The sequence below is a fragment of the Mesoplodon bidens genome, assembly GCF_964165515.1.
Source record: "Mesoplodon bidens genome assembly, chromosome: 1".
In the NCBI taxonomy this organism is placed as follows: Eukaryota; Metazoa; Chordata; class Mammalia; order Artiodactyla; family Ziphiidae; genus Mesoplodon; species Mesoplodon bidens.
The window spans coordinates 73,299,262-73,319,723 of NC_138176.1; the positions used below are offsets into that span (position 1 = coordinate 73,299,262).

The 20,462-nt window shown below is 40.4% G+C and overlaps 1 protein-coding gene across 6 annotated transcripts in view; it reads left to right on the forward strand.

Moving 5' to 3' along the window:
• The first annotated feature begins 1,458 nt into the window (after positions 1 to 1,458).
• Positions 1,459 to 20,462, forward strand: part of NPNT (nephronectin) — a 78,565-nt gene continuing 59,561 nt past the window's right edge. For 4 of the 6 annotated variants that reach the window (XM_081223670.1, XM_081223673.1, XM_081223672.1 and 1 more), the window contains exons 1-2: positions 1,459 to 1,591; positions 3,765 to 3,865. In XM_081223670.1, the coding sequence (XP_081079796.1) occupies positions 1,521 to 1,591; positions 3,765 to 3,865 (172 nt within the window). In that variant the 5' untranslated portion in view covers positions 1,459 to 1,520. Of the gene's footprint in view, positions 1,592 to 3,764; positions 3,866 to 18,853; positions 18,905 to 20,462 lie in introns of all 6 variants that reach the window. The other 2 variants (XM_081223669.1, XM_081223671.1) reach the window with 1 other exon arrangement.

A 20,462-nucleotide genomic window follows, 5' to 3' on the forward strand; every position in this document is an offset into this window, starting at 1 on the left:
AAAGATGGGGGGGAGTTTGTAACATAACAAACGCATTCAATAAACATTTATGAGCACCTACTACATGCCAGGCACTGAACAAAGAAACTTGCCCTTGTAGAGTTTGCATTCTAGCAGAAAGAAGACATGCAAAACAAGAAAGAAGCAAATTATATAGGAAACTAGAAGATGAGTGCTTTGGAGAAAAGAAATTAGAACAGGCAGTGACAGGTTGCAATTTTAAATAGGGTGGTCGAGGTTCGTCTCCTCAAAGAGGTGACATATGAGCAAAGACAAGTGAGAAAAGGAGCCATGCCGATATCTGGGTCCAGGCAGAAGTAACAGTCAACGGCCCGAGGCAAGGGGCATGCCTGGAGTGTGGGAGAAAGGCACAGAGGCCATGGATTAGAGGAGAGGTATGGGAGACCAGATCACTGGCCTGGGCGGTTATTCCGGGTAGGGCTTGGGAAGAGTGGTGACTTGATTGGACTGATGTTTTAACGTGCATTTTAGGTTAATCACTGAGTGTTTTCATTTGAACACAGTCCGTTCATAATACATTTTATTCTGCAATAACAGAACAATGATGGTTCAAGATGGTTTTCTAAATGATCTCCGCAGTATCGGGCGCCACAGGACTGCTAAGTAGTAACCGCCCTCCCTCTCCGGGGGACACGTGCCCCTAAAGGGGCAGCCGTTGCTCTCCTTCTAATGTGCTCAGTGTTGAGCAGGCAGAGACGGAAACAGTCTGCACGTCTCTTCTTCAAAACTCGAAAAAGAAGCCAAGCATTTCTTTCGCTTGGTTACAAAATTTTTAAAAATCTGCCTCTGCCAACTCTGCGGGAGAAGCAAACTCCCGGAGTTTGCCTTTGCTAATTTGTCCAAGTCGTGCTGCGGTTTCACTACATGCAGACACTGCTCAGCTCCAGTCCCACAAACCTCTCTCATCTTGGACTTAGCCCTCCGGTGAAAGCTGCGGCTCGCCCCTTCGGTCACCACCTGCTCGGAAGGAACCCGCGGAGCGCGCACCTCCGCCCCGGGCCCCTTTCCTCCCCGGCTCTGACTTTCCTGCCGAGCACCCTTCTCTCCCCAGCCCAGGCCAGGCTTGCAACTTTCCTCCCAGCCTGGCGCTCACCCCGGTTGGCTGGTCCCCAAGAGACACTGCCTTCCCGCGGCGCCCCCGCGCCCGAGCTTCCCGCAGCCGGGCCGAGCGCCCTCACCCCTCACCCGGGGCCCCGAGAGCGGCTAGTCGGGCGCACGCGCGCCCCCCGCCCCTCCCCGCAGGCGGCGCAGCTTCCCCTGCAGCACCTCCCCTCTCGGGGAGGGAGCCGGAGGGGGCTCGGGACGCCGCGCGCAGACCTGCTCCGGCTGCGCGCCGCGCCGCTCTCCTCCGAGAGTGGCAGCATTAGCCGCGGCGGCCGCAGGGGTTCCCGGCTGCCGCAGCTCCTCGGGGGAGCAGAGCGCGCCTCTCCTGCGAGCCCAGCACCCCCAACCTGCTCGCCGCGCGCAGCCGAGCCGCCGCGCGGGACTCGCCGCCCAACATGGATTTCCTCCTGGCGCTGGTGCTCGGGTCCTCGCTCTATCTGCAGGCGACCGCGGAGTTCGACGGGAGGTGAGTCGGGCCCCGGGGCGCCCTCTCCTGCTTGATGAAGCGCTAATTTCACACCGGGCCCTGGGGTTCCCCCTCTCTGCTCTCGCTCCAGAAGTTGGGCCACCGCACAGCCTCGGCGGGAGGAGAGCCGTCGAGCCGCCCTGTCTACCAGTGGCTGCCCGAGGCCTGGAGGGCGCGCCCCCTGCGCGTCCAGGAACCCGGCCGCGGCTCCCCGGGAGAGGCTGCGCGGCGGCTCGGCAAAGAGGGCTGGGAGAGAGGGGAGGCTCGAGCCGGGCGTCTGGGTTCTGAGGGCGCGGGTTAGCCGCCCCAGAGGAGGTGACGCGCGGGACATCCCTTGGCTGGGAAACTCTCGCTCTTGGTTTAGACAGCTCTGCAGTGGGGAAACTTCCAGGTGGTCGGGGCCAAATCCCGGCTGGGAGCTGTCAGGGCCGCTCACACAAAGGGTGGGGAGAGGAAGCGACTGGGCTTCCGGCGGGGGGACCTGTTTGCCTCCCCACTTGGTTTCCTTGGCGGGGGCGGGGAACTCTGCGTGCGTGCGTGTGTCTGTGTGGTGTCTGTGTGTCTGTACGCACACACAGCTCCCGAGACTTAGGGCGAGCCTGACTGCTGCGTGCTCTGACAGGTTCCAACAGCCCACAGCTGTGCTCCGCTCCGCTGTCACTCAGCCGCTCCTCCCGCCTCTGCGCGCGGAGCCCTCTTCCCCGTCGCCGGATCGGTTCCCGCGAGTGTGTGAGTGAGTGTGAGTGTGTGTGTGTGTGTGTGTGTCGGGAGGGCGTGCTCGGTTACCCCACCTCGGCGCAATTGCAGACCAGACTTGCCCCGAAACCAGGCAGGAGCAGCCAGGAGAGTTTTTAACTTGGGTCACACCGCCCTGCAGTCGCCCTCAGGCAAAGACCGGCACCCACACTCCCGCCCCCGCGCAGCCGGAAAGACTGCCGCACCTGTTTTTCCTGCAGTCTTGGAACGAATCAATTCCACAATTGATTGGTTTTCTTGTACCTGGAAGGAACGGAGGGAAGCCAGTGGAGCGCTGAAGAGAAGAAGCGCAGCCGCTGGTTTACCACCTGGTTGGAGGAAATGGAGAGTTCGTGGTTATTTGTCCTTTGGGCTTGGGGGCATCAGGGGGAGATGAAAGGAAGGGGAATTGAAAAGATTAGGGAGCTAAAAAAGACGTGGGTAGGGACCAGAGGCTGTTTTATTTTATTAAAGTAATTATTTGCCCACATTCGTGTCTGTTGTGCGTTTCTTGCACACATATTTGCAACAAGAAATACATCACATGATTATGCATAAGATTTCCATACAGCCTTAAAAAGATGTCTAAAACAGACAATTAAAATATTGATCCTCTAGGGGGGAAATGTCATTGAGGTAGGCGTGAATCTAAACAACGAACAGATTTACCAAATAAGGTGTCAAAGTGGAATCTGGTAGTAAATCTTATCCTGAAATCGAGTGCTTGCTTTAGTCCTTATTTACATTAGAGAGCACGGTAACACGAATCGTTGATGCAGGAAAGTTTCAAACCACAAGGACACTTGAGATGTTAGCTACACTTTAAACTCTCCTTGGTTTTATTTAGTCTTCTTTCTCAAGTACATTTTTTTCTGGAAACTTTTTCTGAAGAAGAGTCATATCTGGAAAAGAGTTCTGTTTCATTTGATTTTGAGAAACCTCCCTTTCTTGTCCTTCCCACATGTACCTGTTATATAAGGCAGAAAACATTTTTCTTTCTGCTTTGACATGTCTTACTTAATACTTTTCAGTTTATGGTGTATCAGTCAAAACTGACTTTCCTCTCAGGAACAGGTGTGGGCCTTTGAGGAATCTGTTTTATTTCAAGCTTAAGAAACCATCCTATGAGTGGCAGCCTTGAGAATTCTTGGTTTTAGCTGGTGCTCTTTACTTGGAAGAAAGGATCTTCCCCTCCCTTCCCCCCACCCCGCCCCCCTACTCTTGGGCGGTTGTATCTGCATTTGTCTGCTGTTTGAAATTAGATCATGGCAGAACTATTTCCCTGAAGGTGTGTTATTGTTTTATTTCTTCAGGCATGAAGGAGTTCATAGAAAGTTGTTGGGTGTGATTAAAATTTTTTTCTAAAGTAATAACAAAGAGGAAATTATTTTTAATTTCGAAAGTGTCTTTATTTAATTCGAATCTTTTTGTTTGGTAGGTGGCCCAGGCAAATAGTGTCATCCATTGGCCTGTGTCGTTATGGTGGGAGGATTGACTGCTGCTGGGCCTGGGCCCGCCGGTCCTGGGGACAGTGTCAGCGTGAGTATCACCCCTGGGACTTCAGCTTCCTTTGAGGGCGGGCTGTCCACTGTCCGTCATGGCTTTGCTCTGCACGTCGGAGGGCTCATTCCTGAGCAAGGCTTGGTGGTGTGGTTCTGACAGAATCTGCAGTCCCTGACCTCTCATTCTGCCACTTTCCAACCTGAGCCACCTGTAGGAAGGTGCCAGTTTTGTTTTTCACAGAGAGCCACCTAGGATGCTCATTTTAGCTTTTGTCCCCCATACCTCCAGCTCTTGTTTTCCCATCAGGCTTACTCTTTCCTTTGCTCTGGGCTCTGAGGTGGGAGTAAGATAATGAGGCTAGACTGTATTTACACTAAATAAACTCTGAACCTTATAGCATTTATAAATTCCTTACCATGGCTGTTGTATAAAGTGGCCTATTTGTAAACCTTTTTTTTTGAAGTGAGATTGTATTGACTGGCTTCTAAGTGGACCACCCAGTATAATCCAATAACACCTCTGGAAAAAAAACCCATCATCTTTAAGTTCCATGAGTAATCAACATCATGTAATAAGTGCCCAATCAGAACACTGATTTTTAATTTTACATGATCACAAATGGGTATTTTAATGGTAGAAGTCAGAGCCACATCCCAGAAGTTTGAGAAATTCATTCCCAGCATTTTATCTGGATCTTAAAATTTTATCCCACTCCCCCTAACAAAAGAATCCACAAACTATCAAGTAAATTTCTGGGATATCTTTGGAGCACGAGGTTGGCACGTCTGGTTAGATAGTGAGAACTGAGTTGGGTGCCATATATCCCAGTGTTTACTGCTGATGAGAAAGGGGCTTAGAGAAATAGGGAAGGATAGTTAAGTCTGGAGCTGGAAAGGGAGGAGCCTGCCTTAGAGAAGTGCTGACAGGATGAGGAACCAGGTAAATTTCAGTTTGGAAAGCTAGGCACTCCCTCAGCTATTTCAATCTTTGAGAACTGTGTGTGATGTCTGTCGTTAACTTTGTGAAGGAGGGAGAGTGACAGTCCCAGGTTGATCTCTCTGGTTAGGGATGGAAAGGTAAAGGGGACTAAAGTTTGTCTACCTGCTCCCTGCAAGCCACTGGGCCAGACTTTTTGCACAGTTGGGTCATCACTGCTTTTTATAAAGACAGATGGTGGTAACTCCAGTTTTCAGTAAACAAAAGAACTAGGTAAAGTTTCTGTGCCCCCACTGGTTGGTCTGTTCCCGTTGTTTTTAAGGGAAGATGGTCAAAAAAGAAGAATGGTACCTGGTGAAATAAAGTCTTATGCCACAGGGCCAGAGGTATTTGCACAGCTGGAGGCCACAGGTGTGGAATTTGAAGAGCAATCTGGTGTTGATAAGCAAAGGGTGAAGAGAGGATTCTTCTCTTGACCCAATACACACATCTCTGCTGAATAAAAAATAAGTAGTTTCTTTGCAGGAAGGGAGACAGTTTCCTCCTCCTTCACTGCCTTAATTTTCAGGACACTCCCAAAGCAAATGTTGCAGTGCTTTGGGTGTGCACAGGCCGCCAGCCCCACCCAGGACAAGGCTGCCTGGCAGAGTGCCCTGAGCTCAGCGGAGTACACCTTCCATGAAGGCAGCGTGTCAGGGCAGTCAGCAGAAGCACGCGGAGGAGTATATTTGCACTCTGCCAGATGTGCTAAAAGAATTCCGCGGAGAAAACTCTTATCTCTTAGAGGTTCATCCACTGCGGAATTCCCCAGAAAGAACCTCTAGGAGCTGTTTTATGTCTCTTTACCTTGGAATTAAATTTTCTCTAATATACACTGGCTTGGCAGTTCTGAATTTGAATGAGTTTAAAGACCTTTGAAAGGTCCAGTGGCATTACAAAACTTAAACATCCAAGTGATTTCCTAGCATTCCACTTTCTGCACAGTAGCTTTCCCAGCAGATATGGGACACTATTCTATTATTTTCTATACCTTCATTTTGTTTCTAAAAGACTGCACAGTGGTCAAATATAGTATTGGATAGTACTTATCTTTTCCTTCCTGTTACTGAATCCGAGGAAGCTACAACATGGCATGAGATAGTTACTGAAATGGTAATAAATGCGTAAGGTGATCCTGCACAAATCACAGTTTACCTTAGATTTGGTGGAAGTTTGAGAGGCAGCATAATGAACGTGGACTCTGGAGCTAGATTGCCTGGGTTTAAATTAGTTCCACCTCTTATTAGCTGTGTGACCTTGAGCAGGTTATTCAATCCCTCTGTGTTTCGTTTTCCTCATCACTAAAATGGATCTAAAATAGTACAATACCTCCTAGGACCACAACATGGCTTAAGTAAGTTATGATTTGTAAAGCACGTAAAATTACTGGCACAGAGTAAACACTGTTATGTGTGGAATTAAAGAAGTGTAAAAGACTACTGCTACTGACAGTGTTCTGGGATGGGACATACCCATGCTCTCAGATTCTTTGTTCTGTAGGCATGATATATGCATTTTTGCATTTATACTGCTGAAATAAAAAAATGGTTCCAAGGTTCTGTGTTGCAATAAAACAAAATGCCTTAAACTAAAAAGGGCCAGATGGATCTTTACCATTAATATTACAGGTGGCAGAGTTGTAAAAATGAGTTCAAAGATGGATGCTGCCTTGTCTGTGTTTTATTTTTGCAGAACCTCAGATGGTCCAAAAGTCTCTTGCCAGTTCAGAGATCCCTCTGTCTTTGTTTTGCTGTAAACAGGTAGAGGAATGTGGGAGAGGAGGTTACCTCAGAGTGGGAAGGAAGATCAGCAGCAAAACTAGGCTTGTCGGAGACAAATGGAAAACTCCTGATTAGTTTTTAAAGAAAACTTTTGTGAAATTAAAACCTTTGTCACTATATTTATTCAAGGAAAATACCTTGCTATTCTTTAACAGTTACATCTGGTAATGGATTACCTATAAAAATTCCAAACAGCTTCTGGGAAATCTAATGTGAAAAATGTTTTTGCCTTCCTGACCTTTAGATAATCTCAGAGTTCTTTTTCCCATGAGGAGCATTCTCCCTTCCTTAGCAAAAGTGCCCTGGTTCTCGTTTTTCTGAATGATTCACTTTGGAATTTTCCTTCAAATCAGCACAGCAAAGCAAAAAGAAACTATTCCCACCTGCATGTAGAAGCTCCCAATTTATCCCTTAGAAGATGTGTAAGTTGGGGGAGACCATACCCTCATCGTACTGTTTGTCAGGTCTCACACCCTAGAGCACTGACCCTTGGGTGAGTGTTTATCTCCATTTGGTTGAGCATATGTGAGACGTATTGACTCAATATTCGTGTGAGTCGAGTATATGTATTTACACAAAACATGCTGCATTTCATTATCACTTGCTGCCCCCCTTTCCATGGACTTGTTGGGAGAGGACAACGAACATGGCAGGGGGCTTGCGTTGCCCAGCCTCACTCCTGCCTCACCAAGTCCAGCCACAAAGCCGTGTTCAGCCAGACTTCCCGCCCTTCCCTCTGGGACTGAGGAAGGAAGGACCAGAGCTGCCTCCCAAACAGGCACAGGAGCTGTCCTTCTGCCTCCCGCCTGTGCCACCCAGTATTCCCGCCCCACTGGGGAAAGCATGACCTATTCCAGACATCGGCAGGTTATGTTTTCATTGTTCTTTTAGAGATCATACCCGTACCTTCTTTCTATCCTTTGATTCTTCTGTGTTCTTATAAACAGATCTCTACATGCTGAGAATTCAAAATTGGGTTTTCCAGTTAATCGTCTTGGGCTTTACCTTTATTGACTATTGATATGGCTCTTGATTGTAAACAGAAAATTTCTTAATATGTTTGTAACACACCGATGCTTCCATATTTACAGCACACAGCACCTTAATCACTTAGATTATCACAAAATACTTGTTTCTTGCTCTGTAGTTATTCTGTTTAACTTCCTTAACTTTTCCATCTTGTTAATGGCATATTTCATTTTAATTATTTTAACAATTTCTCTACTCCAAGTGGAGATCTCTGTAATAAAGGTTTCTCAGCGTTTGTATATCTGATTTTAAAAAGCCATGTATTCCGTGGAAACAGTTCTTAACTAAAAGCACTAAACAATTTGGGACAGCTGAGTGGAGCCCTGACTTTTGTACCTGATTAGCTATTTAACATTTCTCAGCTGCAGTTTTCTTATTTTACAAGTGGATTTCTAAGGTGCCCTGCAGCTCTAAACCCCATCTGAGAACTTCCTTAATATTGAAAAGGGTATATAGGATCTAGATATTGCATTTCTGTATGGTTGTCTTTCTGTGTACTTGGACATTTGGCTCTATATGTGGCTATAACAATAGTGTTTCTGTTGAAAGCACTTTGTAAAGGTAGGAAGAAAAACTCAAAATACAACTAGTTCTAGGTTTCAACAAAACTGTTCAGTTCCTGAGTTCTTTGGCTGTCATTGAGCAATTTGTGGTTTTTGAAAGAATTTATATAAATTAGGATGGTTTTGTATCATTTTTCCTTAAGATCAGGCAAAATGCAGGTGTTTTGTTATGTTTCTTTGGAGATTTTGGTGAGAAGTGAAACCTACTCCTAGAGTTTGCTTTGCTTTATTAGTTCTAAACCTCGTTTTCTCCTCCCTCCTCTCTGAAGTTAGTAAAGGCTACAACTGTATAATTGCCATGTAAAGTGAAAATTCTGGATTTTATCAGCGCTAGATAAACTTATAGGTTAGTGCAACTTAAGGACTGAGAAACAATAATTCATTCTGAAACTGTTTTGGAGTTGTCAATTTCACTTGATAATGTATGTTATGGCTAATGATCGTGGACCACTAGAAAGAATGATGAACAAAGCATTGAATTATTTCTGTATTTCAAATGAAATGGTTATTAGTTTAAGCAGAGAATTTTCATTTGGTAAGTGAAACATTTAAATTTCATATTTCATTCCTTATTCATATCTGGGTTCAGAAATCAGCCTCTTAAAAGGAACATGATTTCTTAATTTTTGTTCCCTATATTGGTCATTGATTTCCTGTCCCTAGTTAAAAGTATATAGATTACACCCTTCTTTGATTTTTTGGATTTTGAGTACTTTCTTTAAAATAGTTAAGAGTAAACAAGAAATATTGGAAGTGACTTTTTAAAAAATTTATTTTATTTATTTTTTATTTTGGCCTGCATTGGTTCTTCGTTGCTGTGCACAGGCTTTCTCTAGTTGCAGGGGGCGAGGGATACTCTTCATTGCAGTGCGTGGGCTTCTCATTGTGAGGGTTTCTCTTTGTTGCGGAGTATGGGCTCTAGGCACACAGGCTTCAGTAGTTGTGGCACTCAGGTTCAGTAGTTGTGGCTTGTGGGCTCTACAGCAGAGGCTCAGTAGTTGTGGCGCACGGGCTTAGTTGCTCCGTGGCATGTGGGATCTTCCCAGACCAGGGCTCAAAACCATGTCCCCTGCATTGGTAGGTGGATTCTTAACCACTGCGCCACCAAGGAAGTCCCTGGAAGTGACTTTGAAGGCCACACATAGTGTTCCCCTACTATTCCTAGTGAGTGCCTTTCCATTAGTAGTGAACAACTATGGCAACCTCCACTGGCCGTGAATCAGCATTTTATAGATGAAGCAGTTTTTTATATCCATACAACTGTACGTGCTCCAGGAGTAACTGGGAATCTCAAGGCAGGTTGTGCTGCTCAGAGCCGTGTTGAAGATTGCCAGCAGGTCCCAGGCCAGCTTAATGGAGCTGAGCACGCTTTACTGTCTTAATGTTTATCAGCTTCCTCCTCTAATTTTGGGGTGAGAATGCAAAATCTCATGTTTTATTTTTTGAGGTAGGAATAAATGCAAAGCAGTGGACAATCTTATAACTACTTTCAGTGCTAAACCTGAATCTCCAGATCCTTAGCAAGTCAGTTTTTTGATTAAGGTTATCCAACCACCACTTTCCATGAAAAGGTTAAGAACAGCATGTACTTTGGGTGACTTCAAGTGGTCTTGGAATGCAGATTCCAAACTAGAATCAGTGTTGAAGAAGTTTGACCTTTTTCTGTAGGTAGTTTTGGGAGTATGTGTCGTCTTGAAAGTTAAGGTTCACAGAAATTACCTTGTTCCTTCATTCTTTCCCCGCATTAGAACAGATCTTTATATCATACTGGTGAGAGCTACTAATTTCCTAAGATCCCCTCATAAATTAATCTGGGCAGGACTTAACCTTTACGGACTAGAAAATTTTAGCACTTCTCAGGCTGGGAGGTGAGGTCAAGTCAAGGAAAGCCCTTCAGTGGGCTTCAGCTGCTCCGTCTGCCCTCAAATACCTGCCACAAGGAGATGCTACCTGAAAGCGCACATGCACGTACACCTGGTCCTGAGGAGCCGCTTCCAGCCCAGAAACAGCACTTTGCTACTGGGAAACTTTTTGATAAGCTTTGGAAAATGTAGTTGTGCTTCCCCCACCCCCTTCTGTAGCAATGGTAATGGTGGTTTTCATCTGTAGAATTCATGTTATATGCATTTTCATTTTTTTTACATCTTTATTGGAGTATAATTGCTTTACAATGGTGTGTTAGTTTCTGCTTTATAACAAAGTGAATCAGTTATACATATGTTCCCATATCTCTTCCCTCTTGCGTCTCCCTGCATTTTCAGTCAGTTGAATCAATTGCATGCTTTTAAAGCGAATCCAGAGATGCTGAGTGATTCCCTGCAGTTTCCTTCAGTGAGTAATTGAAGATATTCATCACAGGGGCTGCGCCTTCATCACGGGGGAGATGAAAGGGAACGAGAGAAGGGTTATAATGGTCTCATCCTCATCACTCCTCCCCTCCCCCACCGCCATAACAGATACTTTTGCCCCTTTGCCACCGAGTTTGTGCAGGTTTTAAAATTTTTCCCATCAGTCTTTTAAAAATATTTATTTATTTTATAAGAGAAAGTGCATTCATCGCCTCAAATACCCCTCCTTAGAGCAATAAATGTTACCAGGTTTTTGTATACCTTTCAGAAATACTTTACATACTTATGGGTAAATTCTTATATATCTTTTATATATATATATATATTCTTAAATATAGCATGTTATATATGCCATTTTATCTTCTTTTTCCTAAAAATGCACCTTGAAAGTCTTTCTTTATCATCAGCACATGAAGAGCCTGCTCACTTTTTTATGGATGTGTAGCATTCCACTGTATGGCTATGCCATAATTTGTTAACCAGTTTCTTATTGGTGGACATTTATGTTGACTCTAATCTTTTGCTAACACAATTCTAAAATAAGCAACCTTAAACATACATTGAAAAAAATATTGTTCTTCAAGGTAACTTTTATATGTGGTCAAATGACATATACAGTTGTAATTTTGACCAGGTTTCTTCCTTGGTAGTAAGCAGGTAAACGAAAGACTGGATTGCAATGCTGACTTAAGGCTCTGGCAATTCCACATCCAGAATCTGATATGTTGCTTGACTCTAGGGTGCTCTAATCCCTACTTTTTTCCCAAAAAAACCCTCTGACAAGTCAGTGAAGGTCCCTCTGCCCCCATTTTTCATCTTTTTAATCTTGGACTAGAGGCAACTGGTTGGGAGGATGGGGTGAGGTTGTCCATTAGCCAGGATCCCCACCTGGCATCCTGCCTGTCAGTTGTCTACTCTTTATGGATGTGAGTTCCTTTTTACTTATAAGAAAGACTCATACATTCTTTTAGGAATTGCTTAATTCGTTGACCTTTTATTATGTTTATAGTTCAGCCGTAATTCTTACAGCTATGTATATAGTGTTTGCTTTTTTACTAGACCCATTACCTGTTAGGGAGGAGTATGTAGAATTTTGATACCTGAATAAAGTTTTTTGAGACACCTGCTATGACATGACTATTTTCAGGAAATATTAAACTATTGTACCAAAATACTTTTAAAAAGTGACTTTGAAACTGTAAGGGTGGGACTTCCCTGGTGGTCCAGTGGTTAGGACTCTGCACTTTTGCTGCCGAGGACCCGGGTTCAATCCCTGGTCAGGGAACTAAGATCCCACAAGCCACGTGGCGTGGCCAAGGGGGGCAAAAAAAAAGAACTGTAGGGGCATATCATTTCCATTAGTTATTCTAATCCTTATTCCAATTATATCTTAAGTCATCTTATTTTTAAAAATTAAGAAATGCGTGCATAAGTTAAAAATTAAAAGAACCAGATTGAGAGAGAGAGAAGGCAGTGAAGGTAAGTCTTTCTAACTTCTCTGTTTTCCTGACACCTAGTTCCAGCCTCCAGCAGGCCACCACTGTTCCCTGTTGATCTTTGCAGAGATTTCTAGGCATTTCCAAAATTTTCCTTGTTCATAAAATGATGGCATGAAATAAAACTAGTCTGTACCTTCTTTTTTCATGTAATATTACATTTTGGAGGCTAGTCCTTATCAATTCATGTAAACCTGACTCATTCTTTTAAATATGGGTGTATCATATCTCTTTTAAATATGGATGTACCATAATTAATTTTAAATTAATTAATTAAAAATCCCCTATTTATGTACATTTAGGTGGTTTTCAATATTTTGTTTTTACAAAATATGCTGTAGTGAATATCTTTACACATTCATCTATTTATGTACATTTAGGTGGTTTTTCAATATTTTGTTTTTACAAAATATGCTGTAGTGAATATCTTTACACATTCATCATCACTGTTATATACATACAGATATGGGAGAGATAGTCATCCTATTTTTATGTAAGTACAATTGTTGAAGAGCTCTCATTTTAGTTTTATAAATTGTCTTATATAACATATGTAACTTAAAGGCGATTAAATCATGGATAATATTACAGAGTGGAAGCCTTCCATTCAGTCATTTTCTATTTTTGATTCCTTAGAAGATACCTTAAAAGACGAATAGAATAGATTTATTTTTATGTTTTTATGCCCTACCTTGTTTGGGAAAGGATGGGAAGTGGCTTCCAGGAATGAATGCAGTAAAATAGGAAGATAGAATTAACAATGGCTAGAGGAAGAAAAAAGGATAGAATAAAAGATAAGATGTTGGAAGGCGAGTTAATAAGTGCAGATATGTAAGCCATAGGATTTAAATTATGTTTCATAATTTAGCTCTTAGTTTCTGCTAGCCAAAGGAAAAAGGGAAGTTTCATTGCTTATATAATTCATGTTGTTTGTTAGGGAAAGATCAAGCCAGTTATTTGGGGAAATTATGGCTTTTCCCACATATAGTACTGAAAAAAGACTTTCATGTGGTCTTCAGAGAGTGGGGTTGAACGATGGAGTGGAAGGGGCTACAGCAACGTTTTTATCATGAAGCAAGTGGTGGTTTTGTAAAGCTGTTCCATAGAAGAGCCTCCAACCTAAGAAGAGACCCTTACTCTAGAACTGCAGTTCATAGAAAACTATTTTACAAGTAGCTTAAGAAACGTTATACATAGTTAGCTTTCTGATGACTCAGCTTGATTCAGCCCAGAATATCTAGCAGTGATGGGTGAACTGTATAGTATAGGGCTTTGGGTGGACAGTTCTGGGTTAGACAAAAGACAGTTTCAAGTTAGGATCTCTAACAATGTCAAGTTTGCTGTAATATTAATTAAAAGCTAGTCCATATATTTTTTCTTTTCTTTTTTTTTCAGCCCATGTATTTTAAAAATCAGTCAGCAGTTGATGGAATTGGTACCCAGAGGCATTGGGAATGGAATACAGATAGGTGTCTCCTAGGATCCAGTATTAGGAGGCTCTGCAAAGAAATCAATGGGAGAATTTTTTGTATCAATTTTGTATGACTTATTATTTTTGTATTCATTGAATATCAGTATAAAAAGTCATTACCGGGCCTCCCTGGTGGTGCAGTGGTTGAGAGTCCGCCTGCCGATGCAGGGGATACGGGTTCGTGCCCCAGTCTGGGAGGATCCCATATGCTGCGGAGCGGCTGGGCCCGTGAGCCATGGCCGCTGAGCCTGCGCGTCTGGAGCCTGTGCTCTGCAACGGGAGAGGCCACAACAGTGAGAGGCCCGCGTACCGCAAAAAAAAAAAAAAAAAAAAAGTCATTACCATTTTGTATGTACTTACTCATTTTCATGCAAATTATAACTTGGGGTAAGAGGTGAGGCACAAACATTGCTTCCAGGCATCATTTATCCTACTTATGCTGTTACCTGGAATAAGGGCCAGTGAGCCCAGGAACAACAAAATCTTTGACCAGTGCTCATTTCCCCAAAGCTCCCAATTGTTATAGGTGTGCAAAGGAGCCCAAATGACCTTTAGTTTTTATTCTAGTTCATCTGGATCTCATGGAGGGCTGCTTTAAATAAGCCACTGGGGCCTGAATAGACTCAAAGCAGAGTCTCATGTCACTGTCCAGACACAAACTTAACTTGTTTTCACTGGGGTATGAGGAAAGATTAATCCTCATGCACTCCTGAAACTCCATTGGCAATGGAACCTGAAACTCTGGGATACATATGTCGTAGGAGAATCTCTCTCTCAATAAAAGAAAAAAAAAAAAGAAAAAGGCTCAACATGATGTGTCTGGAGAGGGCCCCAATCCAGTAAGTGCCCCATCTCCTTGGGAGAAACAGAGAAAGGGACTTTGAATGCCTTTCCCCAGAGATCAGCACCAACCAAGAATCTAACCTGTCCAAGAATTGTCACCCTATATCAACCTGGAGGGGAGCCAAGGAGTTTACATTGCCAGGGCCAAGAGCTTACATTTCTTTGTGGGAATAAATAAATGATCAGTTCTCAAGTATAATAGAATGTAGCCAAGATAATTTCGCTTGAAAAAATTTCAAAGTGATATCAATCACTGACCATAGAAAGATACTGTAGCATAGGCCTAATGTGATTGACAGTGCATCCCTGGGCATCTACCAGAGAAAATTGGTTTCAAAATATGTATCTGGTTACTTAAAAATCATCAGTGTGTTACAAGGTATAGAGTTCAGTTAAGTAATATCAAATATAAAGAAATTTATATTTGTGCATTTTTAATTATATTTAGTTCATTTTAATGCACTAAAGCTTCATTTTCCAATTTCATCACATAATTACTACTAATGCCTAGTTGAGATAATTATAGTCATAATATGAATACTAATAAAATTCCTAATAAAGCCAGCATAAAAGAGTACGTTAGAGCCTAGATGTGATAATGTATTATTATGTATGGTAAAATAGTGTAGATATCCATGTGTTATTACATATTCTTTCATAGATAGTCTCAAGAATTTTAGTTTTAACTTAGCCTGATGAAACACTGTTAAGTCAACTTGTTATTCTTACGTCTGATAGAAGGAAAAAGAGATATGAATAATCAAATTGGTTTCGTAGCTTTATAATATAATAGTTGATTTTGTAGAAGAAACAGTTTTTCTCCTAATTATATTTAATTAGAAGCCCTCATTTTCTGCCATATAATTAACCAAAGGCTGGAGACAGCTTTGGTAGGTGTTAGATGCTGGAGAAAGCCAACCTGAGACTAAGAATTTACTGTAGGTGATTTGCATGAGGATAGTCTAGAATCAAATAAATTTTAAAACTGAACACTTCATTTAGTTAGTACCTCTTTAATGGTCCTGTAGATTAATGATGTAAATTCTCCAAAACTGACATTGTTTTCCTATTATAACATCATCAGATCACAAGGTTAAGGTTGTCTTTTGTAAATATTACTGACTTATTCTGAACTTTTAGGAACTATGTCATCACAGTTTAAATTTGTGCTAATGTACACAGAAGAAGAAACTATTAGACATTTCTGGATTTATGCTTAGTTTGCCAAAAACAGTGTTGTTTTTCAAAAATCTCTAGCCTTGTTTTTATAGATCAGAGTTTTCAAACTCAGTTTCTATGAAAAATCCCTAAATGGTCAAAGGTGTGTGTTTAGCACAGAGACTAACTCCTTGGATAGATTTTCCGAACATAAGCTTCCTGCCACCCAAAATATTTTTCTAAAGCCTTTGTTACCTCCTATTTTATTTTAATGTTAAGATTTTGTAGGTACTTGGTAACTATCTGCCAAATGCTTTCAGACCAACAAATAGCAAATAATAGAAAAACACAAATTACAGCTCATGCTTAAGTGTGGTTTTTTTTCATGTACATGGATGTTTAGAGTTGATTTTATATTATATAACTTATTGTGGCAATAGTTTCTACTGGGTAAATTGTCCCAAGCTCATCTGATTACATAAATATTTCGTGGTGTTTCATATAGATAATGGTGTTTTCAATTTCTTTTCTCCCTTGGATTGAGTTTTTAAATCAAAACTCAATTGAGTTTTTACTGATGAATTAAAAGGTTCATTGCATCTTGGTGTCTATGTATGGCCAAAAATTAGGATATTCCCCTGTATAGTTTATTTCCTAATTAAGGCAGAATTGTGCTTTTTTGAAACAGGTAAATTGGGGGAGAAAATATAAAATTATGAAGAAATGATTTGTAGATTTGTTAAATGTTCTGTTCTCTAATCTTGTGTTGAGATCTGATGAATGCTATAGCTTTAATGCCTATAAAGCAGTAGACTGAAAGTTGGGGTCATCCAAATTCTTACTCAAAATGCTATTCGTGGGCGTAGGATCTGTTGTCCTGGATGTTGGTGTTATAAACATGCAGAGTTGGAGAGCTGTCTATTAATAGAGTTTGCCAGGCTAATATTAACTTTTTTGACAATGAGAAATATGTGAAATTTAGGGTTGGGGTATGGAGAACATCTTAGAGTTACTTTTTTTCTAGCTAGAGATTAGGGTTAGAAGGTAGAAGTACAGTGTCAGGGAGGACCATTCCCTTTCATCTATGTACCTGGCATTTATCACCTGGAAAGAGGTGCCTGTATCATGCTTAAGAAACTGTCTGAGGATATGCCAGAAGATAGGGATACCTTTGGCTAATAAGGAGGCTCAGTTCCTTTGGGTTTCTTATCCTTCATTTTCCCTAACTCTGTCCAAAGCCCAGGATGGACTCCAAAATCTGTAACCTGTGTTTAGCAGGCAAGAAAAGTCATCCCCGAATACTTCAGTTTCTCTGGTTTATATTAGTCACAATTTTATAAAATCATTAGGGTGCTTATGATCTTTAACCATGCTTGATAATCACTGAGACCCCTCAGTAGAGTGTAGTGTCACTGAGAGCCCTCAGGTGAACTGAAGCAGTGGTCTGGGACAAGTCGCAGGAGAGAGTTCTACAGTTGTGAATTCTCACCGGGTGGCTTTGCTGGCGAGATTGCATGTGTTAACCACTGTAGCTCTTTACAGTGGCTGTCGGGAAGCAGGTTATCAGGAAAAAATGGGACAGATTTATCTATATTATGTGCTACTAATGAATCCTATTTTAGTGCTTTTTAGTGGGGTTTATACAACAAAACAATACATGTAGGGCATTTATTTTTGGCAGCTTTCACAAAAACCGTGGTGATGGTTGCCTATGAAAATTTCCTTACGTGTCAATAGAGAATAGATTCCAGAAACTTTCTGGAAATAATCTTCTCCATGTTTAAAATTGCTTTGATTTAAAATGCAGTTTTGTATAGTTTTAAAATGCAAATTTTAGAATATGGGGCATTGGCTAAAATTTCATGCAAAGAAGTCTTACTTAATGGCTATACATACTGATAACATAAAACTTGCTAAATCTATGTGTGTCAAGGCTGATTTAAGTTAAGTAAGAGAAATGTGACCCAACTTAAGATATTATGAACAAAAATAAACTATACAGAACTGTTGGATGCTTGGTACTAATATAACTACTTAGAAAACAATGATGTTTGCTATTCTTTATTGGCTTGTTTTACCTTTGTTTAAAATCATTTAATATTTTTTCTTGATAAATTAGATTTTTCAAAATTGGCATTTAAAGAGTATTAAAGAAACGGTATCCTTTTATATTTTTCCCTTCTCATACATAACCATAGTCATAACAGTTTACTTTAATATGTCATCCAGAATATAATTTGCAATTTATACTTTGATTTATTTTCAGCTTTTTGCTTAGATTGTGCCTGATATATTTCATTACTTTTTTTAAAGAAATGTATCAACATCAAGATATGGTGAGTTCTTTTAAAGTTATAAGCCTAACCAACACACAAAAAACCTCTAACAAGCAAATGTAATGTGTACCTTTAAAAGTACAGAGCAATCATTCTGGATCGATAGTTAGATTATTACTTTAATTGAATCAAATTGGACTTAGAATTTTTTTCTTCTAATATTACCTAAAAGAAGACTCCATTCACCTAATTTTAAATTACACAAACACACAAATGGAAAGTTAAAGTCTTTCCTCTTTAAAGCATATTTTATGCTTTAAAGAGGAAAGACATTAATCCAAAAGAGAAGTCATACAATCATCTCTTCCCTTACCTCTAGGATCTCTAGGTTGGTCAAACGCTGACCATTACTAGTAGTGTTTCAAGTTTCTTCCATTTACTTTCATTAAAATGGGTAATTTATGTATCTTCAAGTGAAATGGCTGAGCTTTCACACTAATTCTTGTTGCTATTGACAACCAAAGCAGCCATGCAAGAAGAAAATGCTGTGGAAGGAAAGGAAAAAAACCTTAATATTTCCTCCGCAAAGTTGGAGAGAAAAGGGAACACACAGTATGTAAGAAACAGGTAAGTAAAGATATATCAAGTTAAAAACTACCAGGCTTGGTTACTAATTTATCAAAAGTTTTAATTTTTTTCAGATATTTTGTCCAACACTCATTTAAATAAAAGGATACTGTCTCTTGGAACCAAAAATTAATATTCTGAAAATGAAAAATTGGATTGGAAGGTACAGTGTCACAAAAGGTCTGAAATACTTTAATTTAGAATTTGAACTATGAAAGAATAGCACACTTCAATTATTGGTTAATATTTTTGTTACAAAATGTTTTTTAATGACAAAATGGTGACTAAAATATTACTATTTTGAACATGTCCTAGATTTTTTTGTTTGTTTCAGAAAAGCACTGAAAGTTGCATATGTGTAAGTCTCCGGGAATGTAACAAGTTGATAAATACCCAAGTCCAGCCTCCTTACAGAGAAAAGATCTGGAATTTCTTTTTTTGGACATTTGTTTTGCAGCTTTCTACGTCTTAAGGCAGAGAATAGCCAGGATAAGGTGCCAGCTCAAAGGTTAGATGAACATATTTTTTGAAATAATTTTGGCTAATCTATGTCTTAAAAGACATACAGTACTTCTAAATAATAACTTTACAAAGTTATTAATAAAACTTAACACTAGTTGTGTTTTTGAGTTGCTTTTGGTGGGGGGGGAACTATATTCCTTAGAGATGTGTTTCTTCTGTTCATAATTTTATTTCAGTTATTACATTAAACTTCTCCCTTTCAGTTTATAATTCCTTTCTCCTGTTTTATGAATCTAATAAATTGACCTCCATTCTAACCTAAAGGACAGTTTATGTTTTTAATACTTAAAGAAGCAAAAAAAAAAAAAAAAAAAAAGAAAGTCCACCAAATGAAATTACTAACACCATCCTATCATTAACCTGAGGGAATGTATCTCATATTCATTAATTCTCCATGGAAAGAATCAGGTAAGAAATGAGAAATATTTTTATTGTATAAGATATGTAAGATGTTATAATAGCACCTCGTAGTATTCATGCTATTGTTTTGGTGAGTAAAGTGTTTCTTGTTTTAAATATTTTTGGAAGTGAACAGTGTTACCTAACAAATCACCCTTGTGATACTTTTGTGAAAATTTTTGGTGAAATATGTGAAATTCTATTTAATGGAGTTGGGGCCAAGAAGACAATGTACTTTAAACTGATAGATGGAAGATACTGTGACATGTCAGAGAAAATGTTTTTAAGGGGAGATTTTAATAAAATCACTTGGGAACAAAATTGATAGTTCTAGAAATAAAAGTTAAGAAATTTCTCTGTTCAGGAACACTTAAAAAACCAAAGCATATGTATCTTATATTTACTATCAGCTATAGTATTAACTAGCAGAGCTATGGCAGAGGTTAAGGAGGTCATAACAAACAAAGAGTATATTGTGGGCTTTGTCACCAACAGATGTGGGTTCAGGACCTGTTCCTGTGACTCACCAACTATGACATACTAGATACTTTATTTAAATCTTCTGAGCCACAGTTTCCTAATCTTTAAACCTATTTGCAAGATTGTTGCTGGCCATAAGGAGAATGCCTCATGCAGAACAGTTCTTGATAAATGTTTGCTATTCTTATTGTATGATCAATATAAAAAATGCAAATGAACTTTGAAACAGTGTTTTATTTTTACTAGGGTCCATGGTGGCATCCATGGTATAGCATGTTTTAAAATACATTTTGTTTACCATGCCCATCATTTGGAAAAAATCCATTGGAAGTAGTAAAATATTTCTCAGATTATTCATTTCTAAAATAAAAATTGTCATTGGATGACCATCTGTGCTTTTGAACCATTCCTTTTCCACTTCTTTAATAACATCCATTCACAAATGTCAGAGTGAAGTAGGGTTTTGGTTACCTAACCCAAGGAAAAGGAACTGGAAGGATCAAGAATTGAATTGTAGAATTACATGTAGAGTTACTTAGTCATTTATTTGACACACCTTTGAGAGTTTACTAGAGGCAAGGAGCTAAGTTAGGGGCTGGCAGAGATACAGAGATTAGTAAAACATGGACTCTTGCTTGGGAGGAGCTGATTTGGTAAGATGGTTG